At 59.2% G+C, this 18,349-nt stretch overlaps 1 protein-coding gene across 5 annotated transcripts in view; it reads left to right on the top strand.

The window, feature by feature from the left end:
• The first annotated feature begins 1,280 nt into the window (after nt 1-1,280).
• MAP3K6 (mitogen-activated protein kinase kinase kinase 6) overlaps nt 1,281-18,349 on the top strand; it is a 30,937-nt gene continuing 13,868 nt past the window's right edge. For 2 of the 5 annotated variants that reach the window (XM_075909165.2, XM_075909164.2), the window contains exons 1-9: nt 1,281-1,785; nt 6,118-6,257; nt 9,442-9,465; nt 10,782-10,969; nt 15,689-15,857; nt 16,365-16,471; nt 16,812-16,982; nt 17,447-17,559; nt 18,023-18,182. In XM_075909165.2, coding sequence (XP_075765280.2) covers nt 1,488-1,785; nt 6,118-6,257; nt 9,442-9,465; nt 10,782-10,969; nt 15,689-15,857; nt 16,365-16,471; nt 16,812-16,982; nt 17,447-17,559; nt 18,023-18,182 — 1,370 coding nt within the window. In that variant the 5' untranslated portion in view covers nt 1,281-1,487. Of the gene's footprint in view, nt 1,786-6,117; nt 6,258-9,441; nt 9,466-10,781; nt 10,970-12,481; nt 13,292-15,688; nt 15,858-16,364; nt 16,472-16,811; nt 16,983-17,446; nt 17,560-18,022; nt 18,183-18,349 lie in introns of those variants that run through there. The other 3 variants (XM_075909166.2, XM_075909162.2, XM_089773407.1) reach the window with 3 other exon arrangements.

The raw sequence follows: 18,349 nt of genomic DNA, 5'->3' as shown, positions 1-18,349 counted from the left end.
TCCTCATAGCAGCCAACCCCTCTAAAGCCCAACAGCCCTGCGCTTGCTGCTTTTTGGAAGCACTAAGGGGGGGAACAAGGGGAGATAGACATTCTGCTTAAGGCGGGTACAGAAGGAAGTGGAGCCAATCAAAATAGCGTGTGATGTATGTGTGCAGCTTTTTGGAGCTGAAAGCGGAGTTTTTCCTGGTGGCTGGCCCGGGGTTGACCAGCTCACTTGCTTTCTCCATCTCTTTCACACACACACATATTCCTACCCCATTTTCCAGACCAGGGCGGGCAGTCAGCCATGTCATTTTGCTCCAGCCATCCCTAAAGCTGGACAAAGAAAACAACCCAAGCCCTCTGAAGAGAGCAAAAAATGGTTTGTCATCCTGCGACTGCGTGAAATCCGGAGGCCTGGGGGCAGAGCACGTCACAGCACAAGGTGAGGGCAGAGTGAATTCCTCTCTGCCTACTGCCTTCAAAGACTCTCCTGGGCTTTATAAAAGACTCTTGTGTTTGCTCCATGTACTCTGAAAGCCAGGCTTTGGCTAGGCCCAGAATTAATTTTCCTCCACATCTCTCGCCATGGAAAACTGAACCGCAATTAACTGAAGCACCATTTGTCTGAACCACCCGTTTTCTATTACAAGTTTGCCCTCCCTAAAGGGAGAGATTCCTCAGTGGTTTGAGCATTGGCCTCCTAAACACAGGGTTGTGAGTTCAATCCTTGAGGGGGCCATTTAGGGATCTGGGCAAATCTATCAGGGATGGTAAGGGGCTGGACTTGATGACCTCTTAAAGTCCCGTCCAGCTCTATGAGATGGGTATATCTCCAATCTGGGATCTATATCCTGGAGATCTCATGTTATAAATGGATGTTGGTTGCACTGGCAAGTCTCTCAAAACTTCACTGACCCAAATGTATGATATTCAGATAATGAAGGTTCAACTGCACCTTAGTCTTTTTTAGTTGCAACCATGCACTTTTGCACGCTGGGGCCACTGTGGGCCAGATTGCAAAATCGGGGCCTTCCCCGCCCTCCGAACACTGGGCCAGCTCTTTAGCCGGTGTCAGTCCGCAGCACCATGCTCCTGGACCCCGGCTCTCAAGCCCTCCCACCGGCTCCCGGAGGCGGCGCTGTTTGCAGCCCGCGGCTGGAGTGATTTTAAAGCCAGGGAGGAGGGGAGGGCTCCCAGCTGGAGGGCCCCGCCAGGGTAGCGCTGGGGCGCTCTCCCGTTTCGCGATCCTGGAGAGCCCCCGGCGGCCCGTGGCGCGGAGCCCAGCCCAGCCCAGGAAGGCGGGGGTGGGCGCGGGACACGCTCAGTCCCGCTCTCTCCGGAGCTCACCCAGGAAAAGTTTCGGTGGGTGGGGCTCCCCGGCCCCACGTGGGCGGCCGCGGCCCGAGCGGCTGCACTCGCCGGAGGGCAGCGGCGCACGGGGAAGGCGGAGGGGCCCGGCTGGGCGGGGATCCGCTGCACGTGCCGCCCTCCCCGGGGGCCAGCATGGCCGGGGAGCGCCGGCCGGCAGAGCGCGCCGGCAGCTACTGGCAGGACCCCCTGGCCATGGCGCTGGCCCCCTGCAAGCCGGAGTTCGGGGCCCCGGGCCCGCGGGGCGGCGGCGGCCGGAGCCGGGCGCTGAGCGTGGTCTGCGTCCTCAACGAGGGCTCGGGGGGTGCGGAGTCGCTGCCCCTGCGCTGCCTGCGGGAAGCCTGCCAGGAGGCGCGGGCGCAGCTGGAGGCGGTGCCCTTCGGCACGCTGGCGCTGGGGGACACGGCCACCCTGGACTGCTTCTACAACGCCGGTGAGTCGCCGCCGCTGCCATGAGTTGCGCCCGGGCTCAGCCAGCGGGGGTGGCGCCTCCGGCTCGGAGCCGTGGCGGGTGGGGCAGGCTTGAGGCTTGTGCTGGCAGCGAAAGCGGACGAACAGGTCGGGCGGCTTCTGCCAAGGCGAGGGAGGGCGGCAGCAGACAGCGGGGAGGAGTTTAGTTTTAATCAGGGGCTGCAGGAAGGCTCCCTGGCGGATCTGGGTATTGGGGGGAGGGGGGAGCCGCCCCTCATTTCTGCCTCTCGCCACGGCAGCCCCTCCCAAGTTGGGTACCAAGTGGGCATGGTACCCCACCGTGGACACCTGCTGGCAAATGAAACCAAGCGTCTCCTTCTTTGGGGTCTTCACTTATTATTAGCTGGGATGTATGCTGCACCACTGACCTCTACTGGGTGGAGTGGGAACTGCTTGGCTGTGTGTCATAGTCCCTGCACTGCCAGGGGGGTGATTCTTCTGTAGCTCAAATGGCAGGAGCCTGTCCTGGAGCAGGGAGCTCCCCGCTCTATCCCAAATGTTACTGTGCAGTTCCCAGCTGATGCTGGCCATTGGGGAGAGTCTAGACCATGAGAGGCTCTGTGCGATGTTTGGTCCTTTATGAGGATTGTACCTTCCATTTCGAACTCTCAGGAACAGTCTTGCACTGTTAACGTGGGGGTTGTCTGGGCTCCGTTACCCTCGTTTCACAGGTAGCTGAACGTTTGCCGAGGGGCTTAAGTGACTTGCTCACATTTGTGTGAGCAGCAGCAGGATTAGAACCCTGTTCCCAGCATCCTGCTCAGTTGCTTCCTCCTGGCCCTGTTTTCTGTTTCCCTCTCATGCCGGGAAAGAAGAGTAAAACCTGCAGCTGTTTTTTTGCATGGGCTCCTGGCAGCTCCAATTGTTCTGGGCTCCGTGAGCAGCGCGGGATGGTGCTGCCAGTATCATACCCTGTGCCAGTGGGGTTTGAGTTGTACCTAGCTGTGGTCACAGCCCAGGAGGGGAGCGTATGGGGATGGGAGAGGGCGGGTGAGAGGGTATTTTGCATCTTTATTTTTTTTCTTTTGGTGTATGAGAAGTCAGTGGTGACAAAAGGTCCCAGGACAGGTGCAACATAAACATTGGCAGTGCCAGCTTCCCCAGTGCTGACCAGGCAGGATGTACCACGAGGTGTAAGAAGTACAAAGAAGGGCCATTAGGATGATCCGAGGAATGGGAAACCTGTCTTATGAAAGGAGACTCAAGGAGCTTGGCTTGTTTACCTTAACCAAAAGAAGGCTGAGGGGGGACATGATTGCTCTCTTTAAATACATTAGAGGGATAAATACCAGGGAGGGAGAGGAATTATTTAAGCTTAATACCAATGTGGACACAAGAACAAATGGATATAAGCTGGCTAGTAGGAAGTTTAGACTTGAGATTAGACGAAGGTTTCTAACCATTAGAGGAGTGAGGTTCTGGAACGACCTTCCAAGGGAATTAGTGGGGGCAAAAGATCTATCTGGCTTCAAGATTAAACTAGATGGCTGTGTCTAGACTGGCGAGCTTTTCCGCAAAATCATCTGCTTTTGTGGAAAAACTTGCCAGCTGTCTACACTGGCCACTTGAATTTCCGGAAAAGCACTGACGATCTCATGTAAGATTGTCAGTGCTTTTCCGGAAATACTATGCTGTTCCCGTTCGAGCAAAAGTCTTTTTCCGAAAGACTTTTGCGCAAAAGGGCCAGTGTAAACAGCATAGTACTGTTTTCTGCAAAAAAGCCCCGATCGGGAAAATGGCGATCGGGGCTTTTTTGCGGAAAAGCGTGTCTAGATTGGCCACGGACGCTTTTCTGCAAAAAGTGCTTTTGCGGAAAAGCATCCTGCCAATCTAGACGTGCTTTTCCGAAAATGCTTTTAACAGAAAACTTTTCCGTTAAAAGCATTTTCGGAAAATCATGCCAGTCTAGACGTAGCCGATGGGTTCATGAAAGGGATGGTTTGATGAGATAACATGATCTTGGTAACTAATTGACCATTCATTATCAGTGGTAAATAGGCCAATGGAGGGATGATAGGAGTTACTATAGAGAACTTTCTGGGTGTCTGGCTGGTGAGTCTTGCCCACATGCTCAGGGTTTAGCTGATCACCATATTTGGGGCTGGGAAGGAATTTTCCTCCATGGTTGATTGGCAGAGGCCCTGGAGGTTTTTTGCCTTCCTCTGTAGCATGGGGTACAGATCACAGCTGGAGGATTCTCTGCATCTTGGGGTCTTCAAAGTATTTGAAGGCTTCAATATCTGAGTTATAGGTGAGAGGATTATTCTAGGAGGGGCTGGGTGAGATTCTGTGGCCTGCACTGTGCAGGGGGTCAGACTAGATGATCATAATGGTCCCTTCTGACCTTAAAGTCTATGAGGGGCTCCAGCCTCAGTAGAAAGAGCTCTGCAGACCTGCAGCTGTCCACTGACCACACGTGCGGACTGTGGATGCAAAGTTTGTATCCGTGCGGGGCTCTGCCAACCAACTGATTGCTCCCTGGCCGCTCCGCTGTGCCTGTTGGCAGTGCTCCTTTCTCTGGGCAGTGGGTTTTTCTCTGGTGTCTGTTTTCACCTGTCCGGGAAGCTGCTGGAGCATCTCCCTTCACTGGCAACGTTGAAGTCCAGCTGGGTTGTTTTTCAACCTGGAACCAACTCAGAGGTTCTCCAGCTTGTTGGGCAGAGAGTCAGCCTGGAGGATCACAGTAGTCGCTTCTGGCTTTATAATCTACGCCCGCTTCTTACATCCACCATGGGAAGAAGTCGTTCTGTTCTGCTCGCCCCCTGCTGGCCTGCTAGACTCCCCTGCCTTGCAAGGATGGCATGGTCTGTGTGTGCTGTTCAAGGACAAATCAAAAGCAAGAGCCTGGCCCTTTAAGGACTCCGGGACCAGAAGGATCTCAAAAGATGTGGAAATAACTCGTGCAGACTTCCTGTCAGTCTGAGGTTTCCTCACCCAACATCTGTGATGCTCCCGGTTCATCTGGAGCAGAGGAGGGACCTGCCTACTGTGGATCTTTGCCCTCTGCAGTGGCTTAGATTCCTCTCCTCCCCCCAGGAGAGGTTAGGCAGAGGGACGTCCCTTGCTTAATGTGATTTATTCCGTTGGACCTGTCACATCTCACCTTCCGCCTCTGTCACTCTCTGTTCTGGCTCCCAGCCGGGCCCCGGGGGAGGAAACACACTGGTTTATCGATAATGCTGGGAGGCTGGCAGAGATCCCCAGTAGAGAGCCAGGCTAGAGTTATGGGCCAGTAGATTGTCAGATCTGGTGTGCCCCCTCCAGCCTCACGCTACTGCCAGAGCAGAGGGGCAGGGGACTTCAGAGTCCAGGGCTCTGTCCCAGGCTTGGGGATAAACCGTGTCGGGGCCTGAATTTTTCAAGAGCTGCTGAGCGCTTGAGATGCTTGAAGTCAATGGGAGGTTGACTCCTTGGTCCTGCAGGAAGTGGAGCCTTAGCCGCCCTGTGCCTCAGTTTCCCCTAGTGGCGCTATAATACTATAATGGAGCTCAGTGTGTGGGCAGGTTGCAAGGTTGGTTTTGGATCCCCCCTCGGAGGGTGACGTCCAAAGTGGGCTGTTGCATTGTCACTGGGGCTTCCAGACCTTGCTGTACCCGTGTTCCTCAGATCTGGCTCTGCTCCAGCTGGGGGGTCATGGAGACGGCTTGCTTTTCCTGCTCTGCTGCCACACTCTGTGAAACGTGTCTGCACGTGGGTGTTGCAGTGATCGGACCCCCTCCCCCCCCACCTACCAGGAGGCGATGGGGCAGCGCCTTTGTGCAGCCTGCGGCGAGCTGGGTCCGCTCTGCTGTGCTGACTTGCCAGCCGCCATGGCAGACGGATGCAGGGTTGAATCAGTGATGGTGGCTGCCTGCAGGAGCCCTGCTGGGGATGCAGCCTCTGAAGGCCTGCTTCTGAGCGTGCTGAGTACCGGGGCGTGGCTGTCTGTGTGCAGCAGGCAGCCAGGTTCGCAGGCTCCATGTTGCAGGGCCTGGAGGGGAGCAGTGGAGCGGCACGAGGGGGGTCCCTGGCCGGCAGAAATAGAGACCAGGGTGGCCTGTGAGTGTGACATGCAGCATCTGGGGCGAGGGCCAGGCCTGGCCATTGGCCCTGTGGGCTGGTGCTGCTCCAGGCCCCTGTATCCCCAACACTAGGACGTTCTAAGCCTGCAACGTGAGTCTCCCTGGGGCGGGAGGCCTGGGGGAGGGGATCGTGGGGGATTCCCCCAGCCCTGTCCTCATCCACATGCGGGTGCGTGAAAGGAGGCGAGCGGCGCAGGCGGGTGTCTGATGCTTCCCTTGCTGCTTCCCCGCAGATGTGGCCGTGGTGGAAGTGAGCAACTCCTTGTGCCAGCCCTCCCTTTTCTACCACCTGGGGGTGCGGGAGAGCTTCAGCATGACCAACAACGTCCTCCTGTGCTGCCACACCGACCTGCCGGACCTGCAGGCCCTCAAGGTGGGTGGGGACCGGGCCCCTCGGCTCTCCAAGCCTCCTCCAAGCTTTGAGCCACCCCGGGGGCGAGAAATGGCTCCGTGAGCCAGGAAGTGCCTTTGGCTACACACAGGAGATGGATGCGTTAGGGAGAAAAAGCCGATGGTTAGAGTGGCAGACTGGGAGCCAGGTGGCCTCTGCCTGGCCCCCTCACATCGCCCCGTGCCTCAGTTTCCCAGTTTTAGGTGACTGCGGCGGCCTTAGTCCTTTGCAAAGCTGCTTGAAGCCTGAGCTCTCGGTACTCACCAGCAAATGGGAGCCCACAGAGATTCTTGGCTGCATAACCGCGTAGGAGGAGGCTGCAGCCCCTTTGCAAAGTCCTGTCACCCTTCCATCTCCTACGATAAGGAAATGCCTGGACATGGAATGTGGAGGAGGGAGGGAGGGGATTGGCAAGAGCACGCTCAGCTGAGCCAAGAGCTAGACTTAGTTACCTGGCCTCTGATTTAGGGTAGCATGAGGCTCTAACTGAGATCAGGGCCTGATTGTGCTGGACACGTACAGTAGCATATGGTCCCTGCCCCACAATCCGACAACACTGTGTGGGGCGGGGGGGATATTTTACCCCTTTTAACAGATGGGAAACAGGCCTAGCGAGACAAAGTGACTTTCCCAAGGTTCTCCTGAGTCAGTAGCAGAGCTGGGACCTGATCCCAGGTCTTCCAAGTCCCAGTTCAGTGCCTTAATCCCAAGCCCATTTTTTCCTCTCCTGGCTTGAAATGCTGTCTGGAAGTAGGGATGTGAAAGATTAACTGGCTATCTGGTTAACCAGTTTTGGTTAACCATCAACTGATGGGGATTGGAGCAGCTCCAGGAGGGGCTGTTTCAGGCCCGTTGGGGGCCTGTCATGAACTGGGGCTGCTCCGATCATCTGGAGCAGCCTCTGTCCACGGCAGGCCCAGGCACCCCACTGCAGACAGAGGCTGCTCTGGAATAGCCCCTGCCAGAGGGGCACCCAGACCTGCAGCAAACTGGGCTGGACTGGAGCAACCCCCCTGCCCACATCACCTTGAATCGGTTAACTGGTTAAACACAATGTTTAACCCATTTAACCAATTACAGTGAAACCTTTGTTATCCAGCACTCTGTTAACCAGAAAACTTAGTTACCCGGCATTGCCCCCAGCCTCAATACTGGCACATCTTCGTGCGCACAGGCCTGGCTTGGTTTACCATGATTGGCTTAACAATTTTTGATTTAAGAAGTACCAATCACACAATCATAGAGCTGGAAGAAACCTCAGGAGGTCATCAAGTCCAGCCCCCTGCCCAAGGCAGGACCAATCCCAACTAAATCAACCCAGCCAGGGCTTTGTCAAGCCGAAACTTAAAAACCTCGAGGGATGGAGACTCCACTACTTCCCTAGGAACCCATCCCAGTGCTTCCCCACCCTCCTAGGGAAATAGTTTTTCCGAATATCCAACCTAGACCTCTCCCATTCATCTTTAACTCAAAATAGAAATGTGAGACCAACTGCCTCACACTACAAAACTACCAATATTAAACACTTGAATTTTACAATTATTATCCATTGATTTTTCCTAGGTTCATGGGGACCCTCAGATAACCGGAATTTTTAGATAACCGGAACGCCTAATCCCCGAGCGTGCCGGATAACACAGGTTTTACTGTAATTAGATTTTACATTCCAGCTAATCTAAAGGGCAGCAAAACGAATGGGATGTTGAACAATGGTTAGCTGGATGCTGGGGGTCTAAGTGTTCTGTTTCTGATCATTGGTCAAGCGCGTCAGGAAGCATCCTAGTCCTGCATGCGTCTCTTCTGGGCTACTCCAGTGCACCTAACCCCAGCGGGCTCTCTGTTCCCAGTCCCAGGAACCGTTAGATAGGGACATTTGCCACTGCTCCACGCCCTGGAGCCTGGTCTTTCCACGGGAATAAAGCCCCCATCTGCTCTGACCCTAGCACGGTGAGCAGCAGTCTCCTGACAATAGATATAGGGTGCAGGACAGAATGTGATTTTCAGAGGGTAGCAAATGAGGCTCCTTTGGAGATAAGAACAAATCCTTTTTCCTTCTGGACATAAACCACTTAAGGGGGTGGGGGGAGGCCAAGCTGCCCCTGCTTCAAATCTGAGGCACATGTTCTGAGTCACTTTTCCACTTTCACCCAGTCACCTTTCAGCCCTGCTGCTTTAGGGAAAACTGGACCTGGAATGTCAGCCTAGCAGAGCTTTTTGGCCTGGATCCAGGGTCCAAAGCCCACTGAAATTGATAGAAACACCCCCCCCATGACCAATGAACTTTGGATCGGGCTCTAAATGAAGTAGCTGCTTGGGACTTTGCAAGCCCCCTCGGCCAGAAGTTTTCAAACTTTTTTTCTTGTGTCCCAGTTGGGAAAAACGGTTTATGCCCACGACCCCCTGGCAGCCACTGGGGAGCTCCCTGCTGGGGAACTCTCCCCATGGGGAGCTTCCCAGTACCCCACATCCTGTGCCCCAGTACTGGGTGGTGACCCGTACTTTGGGAATCGCGGTTCTACACACTTTGGTCCTTTTAGGAAAAAAAACACCACTAGCATGAATTCCTAAGCCCCACATACTCCCACCACCTCCCACCCATAGGCAGGACTGACCCATGCGCCGTGGTTTGGGTGCGGTTGTGACCCCTGCCAGGATTAAAGGGCACTCCAGTTCCAAGCCGCCAAGAAGGGGAGAAAACATTCAGCAAATGGCTGTGCTGCTGCTTGGCTGTAAAATGCTGCCAGCCTCCTTTCCAAGCCCTCCACCCAGTGACCCGGCACTAGCGATGTATTAAAAGGGCTCGTTTTCCCCAGTGAAATGTTCCCAGCTAACGGCCTATTCCGGAAACAACCTCCGCTCCCAGCGTCCAGGCGGGGCTGGTAGAGGGAGAACATTCGAAGGCTGCAAGATCCCATCAGAAATAGATACGTTTTTCCAGTCCCCTGATCCCTGTTGCCAACCAGATGTTGGGGACGGAGAGAGCTGAGAACGTCCATGCACAGGGCGGGTTGTGTAGTGAATTTCTCTCGGTGTGTTGCGCGGCCCATCCCCATGGTGTCTCACCGCCGAGCAGGTGAAATAATTCCCACCGTGGCTATTTGTCGCGGCTAACATGCTCCGTCTCGGTTGAATCGACAGCTAAATATCCCCCCTTCCCTCTGTCTAGGAGGAGATCTGCCAGAAGAACTCAGTAAGTGCCGTTTACTTTCCGTGAATTGATTTTTTTTTTACCCTGCCTGTTTGTTCTCGTTTCTCCGCCCCATCAGCCCTGAGCCAGGGAGAGAGAAGGGAGGCGACATGGGCTAATTGCATCTCCTGAGCCCATCATCGCTGTGGTGGCTCTGGGGAAGCTTCCTGCCCATGCACCTCGGTCCTTCCCTTCAGCCCTCTCCCTGCTGGGCTCTCTGCACCCCCCGTTGTGCCAGCCTGGCATTTGCAAACGGCTGTGTCACTACAGATTAGTGCTGGTCTGTGCGCCCCCCGCCGCCCACCTGTTGTTCCGGCATGAGCAGAAACAGGCTGGGAAGACTAGAGAGTCCCCCGCTTCGCCCTCCCCGATGCCCCAGGCTCGGTGGCAGGGAGCTGATCATGTGGGACAGGCCCAGCTGAATCTTACAGCGGGTCCTTGCTGTCTTCGCCCGGTTGGCTGCCCTGCCGATTGGGGGTGGGTGGGTAAAGCTGGCTGAAGCCTCCAACCACGTTTCTGAAAATCCACATTCAGCTGCTCCTTGGTCTCAAACCTGAGTGTGGCAGCTCTTTGGGAGAGCCAGGCACGCTAGGGTGTGGACACCTTCCTTCCCGTCTCTGCAGCAGTCCAGTGCCCCCAACTCCCCTAGGCCTGAGCGCTACAGACACCCCTGGGCCTGGCAAGGCCTTGTCCCCAAGGATCTGGCCTGGGGAGGAGGAGACTGGGCCTGGGGCAGATCTCTCGCCTGTTCAGGGTGGCAGCCCTTGGCCTTCTCATTGTGGTGGTAACTCTGGGGCTTCATGGCTGTTTGACTGCCAGGGTGGTTAACTCTCGCACCGCTGGCTGGAGCGTGCAGCAAAGGGAGTGGCACAGCTGGTATTAAAAAGGCCTGTGCAGGCTGCATGGCAAGTGACGTTGTATTTTGGCCTCCTGTGTGGGCAGGCTCTGCCTAGGGCTTGGGAGAGCTCCCTGCTTCCTTTCCCTGCTGTCTGGAGGGCGTTACGTGAAATGAGTTGGTGGGTCTCAGCACAGCAGCGTCTCTGTCACCAATACCACCACCTTCATGGGGACCAAGACCCCTGGCTGGCCACTGGGGCTGAGGGCCCAGGGAACAACTGGGCTGTGGGAATGGAACTACCCTGCCCCCAGGGCTGCCTCAGAGCTGGGCTGAGGCCAGCCAGCCAGGAGCGGTGAAGGATGCTGGCCCTGGGTAAAATCTATGGGGCTGCCTTTCTGAGGTGAGGGAGGACAGGCTTTGGGGGGGCGGGAGGAGACGGGGGAGAAGCCCTGACTCCTGACACCCCGTCTCTCCCCGGCAGGACCACAGCAGCAGCTACACCTTCATCCCCTACGTGGTGACGGCCCAGAACAAAGTCCTGTGCTGCGACGCCAGCACCATGAAGTGCCTGACCGAGCTCTTCCAGCCCAGCTTCGACGTGGAGGCCTTCTTCACCCCCCTGGCGGGGCGTCTCACCAAGCTGCTGGAGGGCACCCCCACCAGCTCCTGGTACCGCCCCGCTGGCCAGGCCTGCCGGGTGGGGGGGGGGTTTGGAGAGGGGCAGGGAGGGTGGGCGTGGTCCATTTGGAGCCTGAAGGGTTGAGTTGCTACCCCAAGTGCGGGAGCCTGAGAGGACAGGCCCTTACCTCCCGTGGTCGCTGCAGGGAGCCATCGCTGGGGTTGCCATGGAGCCCAGCTTGGGCTCAGCCTGCCCTTCTGCAGGGCACCTGGACTGTGGTGTGTGTAACTCCCAGGACGTGCCGGCGTGGCAGGGACCGATGGCACAAGGCGACTCTCCTGGGGCGAGTGGAATGAACGGCCAAGCCCAAGAGATTGGCCGCCTGGCCCTGGGGGGACAGGAACGCAGGGCGGGGGGCTGGGGGGGTAGGGCTGTGCCCCTGGCTGCGTCCTTGGCAGAAGAGATTGAATCGCTGGATCATAAGGCAGCTGCCTCTTCAGCCTGAGCTTGGAGGCAGCTGAGCACCCTGTGTACATATCCCAGCCACCCCCAGGGGACGTGGGGGAAGTGGGAGGGTTGTAGCCCTGCCCTGAGCAGGCTAGTTCTGGCCGGGGAAGCACCTTCGGATGCCCCAGGTTTGATCCCCGCAGCTGATGACCTGCCCAGGCGCAGCCTTACAAGGAGTGGTCCATACGGGGAGCTGGGCTGGGCAGATGAGCCTCCCAGGGCTGCAGGTCCAGGCGGGTTCTCCCCTCCCCAGCACCGTTCTCGGCGAGCGGCCCTGTTGCCTCTGCTGCGACTCCCACTGAAAGCAAGTGCCGCGTCCAGCAGCAAGGCCAAGGGCACGAGGCATCCCGCGGCGCCAACGCGCTGGCGTTCCCGGGGCGCTCTGCAGCCTGGGAAGTGGCTGCTTGGAGCAGGTTCCGTACAAGAGCCGGGTATGAGCACTCCAAGGAGCTCCGCATCCGGCCAAGGGGCTCGCCACGGCACACGTCAGCCCCTGCCCGAGCCAGGAGCAAACCAGTGGGCCGTCGCGTCTCTCCCCTTTCTCTGTCCCCTGCACGGTGCAAAACCAGCGCTTGGCAAACACTTGCAGCCTGCGGTTCCCCACGCTTGTGTCCCGTTAAATAGCCTGGATGTCGGAGATTGGCTCCCTCGCCTTGCAGGGTGTCGACACTTCCAGGCCAGTCCCGCGAGCTGGGAGGAATGGGGAGGCTGCCGGGAGGGGCTGAGCCGATCTAGTGTCGAGGGCAGCTCTGCCAAGCACCCCAGCTGTGAGTCTTGCGCCACACTGCTTTCCTGCAGCCTGGGGGGTGGGGGGGTGCCTGCGCTGGAGCTGCAGCTCTGGACTGTGATGCAATGGCTCAGGCACTGCAATTTCCTGCCTTTGACAGATGGCTCAGGCTTCAGAGAGCAGGAAGGAAGCCTTCCCCCTCCTGCTGAGGGGATCTCAGTCATAGGAGTGCAGGCTGGGAGTGTGTGTGGGGAGGACAGTGTAGGCTGGGAGTGTGTGTGTTGGAGGGGGGCAGTGCAGGCTGGGAGTGTGTGTGGGGGGGGAAGTGCAGGCTGGGAGTGTGTTTGGGGGGGGAGCTGTGGGTGATGTAGGGACGGCCCAGGCCTGGGAGAGGTTGCAGGGGAGCTTCCAAGCCAGTGGAATCTGCCTTCCCGCACTTGCGGGCTCTGCTGGCATATGGCCCTGCACTATGACCCTCCCGACAGCTGCTGTGGGTGCGGTGCACTCCCAGGGAACCAGCGCAGGGCTGTGTGGGACGATGGCAGAGGGGCCCAGGCTGGGGAAGCGGGGGGTGGGGGTAGCCCTGCAGTCATGCTCCGGATCTCCCAGGTCTCAGCGCTGGGCTGTGGGGTCTGCGGCTGTCTGAGCTCAAGGGTCCCCACCAGGGTTCCTTCTAAGAGTTTCCATCCAGGAGGGGAGTGAGTTTTGGCTTGTGCGCCCATCAGGGCCGGCCTTAGGCCGATTCCCCGGCGTGGGGCCCCGCGCCCAGGGAAACAGTGCGTGTGCCCGGGGGGGCCATGCATGCATTGTACTCCTGGGGCACTGCGCGTGCGTCGTGATATCCGGGATGCACGGCGCACGCGTCGTGGCTCCGGCACATGACACGTGCTGTGCTGCCCGGGGCCCCGCGCATGTGCGGCCCCACCCCCGGAATCGGGCCCTTCGCTCCGGAGAGCCGGCCCTGGCGCCCATATTGAGGTCACAGGCGCAGGTTCAGATGGATACCACCGCGGCATTCGTCAGTCGCGCTGCTCCCCGAGGAACTCTCCCAGTGCAGAGACTACAGGCTGGCCCACCCTTGCTGGGATCCTGAGCTCTGCTCACAGGCAGCGCCCCCCCCCCCCCTCGTGCGGAGAAGGTGAGACGTGCTCCCCCCCCATTCTCCCCCAGGGAGCGCTGATCCCTGGGCCCCCTGTGTGCAGAGCAGGGGCTGTCTCAGGCTGCTCCTTGCAGGGCTGGCTGCAAGTTGCTGCCTGGGGCGGAGGGAAGCTACTAACAGTGCCCAGAGTTTGCAGGGAGTGGGATGCTGGGGGTGGGGCAGCGACATGTGAGGAGCCTGAGGGGAGGAAGCCAGCAGCAGACTGGGGGAGAGGGGGCGGAAGCAGGGGGCTCCGAGGGCAGTGGGGGGGGGGGGTGTGGGAGGGAGGGAGGGAAAGGGCTGCAGGGGGCTCCAGCCCCAGGAGCAGCTGCACCGCAGCCTGGAGGCCTCCCCTCCCCCAGCGAGCCCACCAGTGGCAGCTTACTTTCCAGGAGGGTGAGTGCTGCTGCACTGCCCTGCTGGGAAGGTGGGCGGGATTGAAATTCTTTGTGCGGACCCTAGAGCAGGGGTGGGTGATAATTTGGGGTGGGGGGGCACTCCAAGATTTTGGAAAGTGGTCAAGGGCCACACTTTTCTGTGGAGGAGGTGCGGGGTCTAGGATGGAGGCTGGGTACAAAAGGGCGCACCGGGTAAGGGACTGGGGTGGAGGAGAGGGTGTGAGGTCTGAGAGGGAGTTTGGTTGGAGGGAGGGGTTGTGACCTGGGTCGGGATTGGGGTGCAGGGTCTGGGAGGGTGTTTGGGTGCAGGAGAGGATTCTGGCCTGGGGGAGGAGTGGAGGAGGGGGTACAGGGTGTGGGAGGGAGTTGTGACTTGGGGCAGGGGATGCAGAGGGTTTGGATGGTGACCAGGGGTGGGAGTTGGGGTGCGGGAGGGGCAGGCTCTGGCTGGGAGGCGCTTACCTAAGCATCTCCTGGCCAGCACCCCCAAGGCAGGCTGGGCTTCCTGCCTGCTGCAGCCCCCAATCACTTTGATCTACAGGCTGTTCTTGCCATGTGGCTATCAGCTGGTGGAGGTGGGAAAGGCTTGCGGGGCGGGGCCATCCCCCAGGCCAATCTCTCAGCTCCTATTGGCTGGTTGTTTCCAGCCAATAGGAGCTGAAAGATTGGCTGGGGTCAATTCCTGTTGGCCGGTTCTTTCTGGCCAATAGGAGTTGTGGATTGGTCTGGGGGCGGGGAGATCACAAGAGATCCAGAGCAGAGAGCAGCTGGACTGCGCTTTAAACCCGCAGCAGCTGTGTGCCTGAGTCCTGGCAGGGTGGTCCATGGGCCGTATTTTGCCCAGCCCTGTCCTAGGGGGAACTTAGGCCCTCACCACAGCAGAGCGGGGGTGTAACGTAGTGGGGATTGTATCACTCTTGTAGGCGCTGTATTCACTGTGTATTTGTATTGGATGTGATTCTGCTGTCCTGGGCTGTCCTGTAGTAACCCTGGGTATGTCTACACTTCCCTGCTACTTCGAACTAGCGGGGTTATGTGGGCATACCGCACTTGGAAATGAAGCCCGGGAGGTGAATTTCCCGGGCTTCATTTGCATAAGCGGGGGGCTGCCATTTTTAAATCCCCGCTGCTTCGAACCCCGTGGAGCGCGGCTACATGGGGCTCGAACTAGGTAGTTCGGACTGGGTGCCTATTCCGAACTACCGGTGCACCTCATTTCACGAGGAGTCTGTGCTGCGCTGTCCCCCAATAAACCTGTTCTGCTTTTTGGCTGAGAGTCACATCTGGATGGGGGTGCAGGGCCAGTGACTCCCCCATACTCTGTGACAGGGGGTTGCCCTCCCCTCACCCCCCCATGGCGACATTTCCCATGCAGTTCCTGTCCCTTGCCCTAGCGTGGCCTCTCTGGCCCCTCAGCAAAGAGGTGGGGGACTTCTCCGTATGTGGTGACTTCTTAGTTTGTGAGAGCTGGGTCCAGAACTGGACAAGCCGGAGCCGGGCAGAGGCCCCTGTGATCCCTCCTGGGCACTGCTGGGGGTGGGCCAGGTCCCTGCCACCTGCTCTCCAGGGCTCTGGCCTGCCCATTGACTGCACCAGACAATGGGACTTTCACCCCTTTCCATGGAGAGGCAACTCCACCTCCCAGGAGACTTCACTGCCAGGTGAAGACCTTCCTGCTCTACCTTCTCCATAGCCCAGCTCTGCTCCTTCTGCCGGGCTGTGGCGAACGTACCAACCTCGGTGAGAGGTTGTGCCCTTCTGTGACTTGGTCTCCCTTGTCCCCTCTGGGTGGAGGGTTGCGTGGCCCACGGGAACTGCCTCTCACCTGGGATAGGTGAGATCTTGTCCGGCGGCTAAGCGGCATCCTCTGACCCCCATCAAGTGGGCTTCTTCTGCCACCGCCGAGTGCCCCCTGGGGCATGTGGGCGATCATCCAGCCCCGCCAGGCCTACGATCCAGGAGCGGGCTGCACTCAGCTCTGCACGTGGCTCTTTCCCAGCGGCTATTTCCGGGAGACGATCCGCCAGGACATCCGCAAGGCCCGGGAGATGTACAGCGGCGAGCAGCTGAGCCGGGAGCTGGCAAACATCCAGCAGCGCCTGGACAGCGTGGAGCTCCTCAGCCTGGACATCGTCATGAACCTCTTGCTGTCCTATCGGGATGTGCAGGTGAGCCGGGCCCGTCCCGCACCAAGCGCTGCTTGGGTGCCCGAGGTGGTGCCAGCATGTGGCTCTGAGGAGGTGACCGGCCCGGGGTCACGGACACAAGCTGGCACGAGGCTCCCCAAGGGAGAGCTGGACTCCATGGTGGGTTTCCGGATGTAGCGCTTGGTGAAGGCCCCATCCTCGGCCAGCGGAGTTGGAGCACTTGGGTGTGTCGCTGTCGCTGGCTGCCCAGTGGGCTTTGCTGTCACAGGTGGGGGGCAGCCCTGTTGGAAGAAGGGTGTCCTACAGGACACCGGAGCTCTGCAAGCCCCACCGCCAGCCCTGGCACAAGAGCAGTTTCCTTGGGTGCACCGGGACCGTGGGACGTGTGGCCAGCAGGAGCTGTGACCTGAGTGGCACGGTTTGCCCACCCCACTGCCGAGCCCCCCCGGCACATCGCCCTGCCCCCGGAAAACTCCCGGGGAATGCAGGCGGCAGCCTGCTCTCCCTAAACCCTGGCGTCCCCCGCAGGATTACGATGCCATCATCGCGCTGGTGGAGACGCTGCAGGCCCTGCCCACCTGCGACGTGGCCGAGCAGCCCAACATCCGCTTCCACTACACCTTCGCCCTCGAAAGGTGAGACACCGCCTCGGGGAGCAGCAGGCCCCGCTGCTGGCACCCCTGGCGCCGGGTCACCTGGCGGGGGCGGGGCGGGGTGCGCGGATGCCGGTGCTGGGATGACAGGATCAGAGTTCGAAATCCTCTGCACCAGGCAGGTGCCGACTGGGCTGCGTCAGGGCCAGCGAGCCCGGCCCTGCCCTGCCTGGGGGTAAAAGGGGAGATCAGTCCCCAGGACCTCCTCAGCCTGTCAGGAAGGCGGTGACCCCTGCTGGGCGACAGAGGAGCAGAGCTTGGCCCCGGCTCTCTCTGATGCGCCTCACTGTGCCATGGCTGAGTGCGTGCAATGTCTGGGCAGGCGGAACCAGCCTGGGGACCGGGATAAGGCCCTCTCCGTGCTCCTGCCAGTAGTGGAGCAGCCGGAAGGGGCAGCGCCCGACCTGTACTGCATGTGCGGCCGCATCTACAAGGACATGTTCATCAGCTCCGGCTTCACGGACACGGAGAAAAGGGACCGGGCTTATTACTGGTGAGAGCCAGGCCGGGGGACCTTCCAGCGGGGATGGGGTGGGAGGGTGGTGCTGGGGAGGCTGGGGCGGGGCCCTTGGGCCAGCGGGGTTCTGAGCACAGACACGTAGCTTGTTTGGGGGTGCAGCGGGCAGTGTGGATCTGTGGGTGTCTTTGGGCTTGACTGAGGTCTGGACACCCGAGTCCCCCACTTCGGTTCTTGGCAGGGACAGTGTGAGGCAGATAAACCAAATATATGGAGTCTTCCAGTGACCCTATTCGCGGCAAGTGGATTTTAGAAACCCTCCCCCATGGCACCTTGATTGTCTTAACTCCCCTGGCTTTGGGATTATTGCCCTTTCCCTGCCACATATCACTTGTTTGCTGCCCACCACCCCAGAGGTGGCTGCATTTCAGCCGTGCTGCCTGGGATCCAGCCCGGGGAGTGTTTCGTCGCCGGCGGCTCAGCGTGTTTGAACTCCCCAGGTACATCAAGGCCTTTGATGCCGAGCCGAGCCTCCACTCTGGGATTAACGCTGCCGTCCTACTCATGGCAGCCGGGCACCAGTTTGAAAGCTCCGTGCAGCTCCGGCAGATAGGTGAGTGGCTCTTCCCCTGCCCTGGTGTGCGTGGAAAGCCCCGGGGCCTCCTGCGATTGTCACAGGCTCTCCCTGGGCTCCCGGCGATGGCCCCAGCAAGGGCTGGAGGGGACGTGGGGTTTGTGGGCTTGTCTCTCCTGCACAGTGTGGCCAGGAGATGAGGAACTGGGGGGGAACCTTTGGAATCTGGGGGGACGGGGCCCTGTCTGTCCCGGCTTCTCTCCCCTGCTCGGAGTCCTCAAGTGGCTAGGGAGGGGGAGTTTTGTTTGCTAGAGAGGGGGCCAGTTCTTTGTGTGGGTGGAGAGCCAGGTGTGCCTGGGGGTGGGGCAGTGGGGGGGACACTGTGCCACAGGGGTTTGGGCTGGGGCTGGGCAGTTGGTCAGCAGGATGGGGAAGGTGGATGGGGTGGGCCTGCCTTGCCTTCCGAGGTGGTGAGGAACCATCTCCCCCCCCCCCCCCCCAGGTGTGAAGCTGAGCTGCTTGTTGGGCCAGAAGGGCAGCGTGGAGAAGATGCAGCACTACTGGGACGTGGGCTTCTACCTGGGCGCCTGGATCCTGGCCAACGACCCCAGCAAGGTCATCCGGGCCTCGGAGAAGCTCTACAAGCTCAACGCCCCCATCTGGTAGGGGGCAGAAATATCTCCGCCCGCTCAGCTGCAGTACCCAGGCCTGGGGCGAAGGGCTGTGCTCCAGGAGCGGGGCGGATCAGTGTCTGATGGACTCTCGGGCGGGGTTCAGCCTGGGCAGCTTATGGGGCAGAGATCTCCCATGGGGGGCCCTGCATGGGAGG

The sequence above is a fragment of the Pelodiscus sinensis genome, chromosome 26 (assembly GCF_052426305.1).
Source record: "Pelodiscus sinensis isolate ZL-2025 chromosome 26, ASM5242630v1, whole genome shotgun sequence".
Classification (NCBI taxonomy): Eukaryota; Metazoa; Chordata; order Testudines; family Trionychidae; genus Pelodiscus; species Pelodiscus sinensis.
This window is presented reverse-complemented; position numbering and strand designations above follow the sequence as displayed.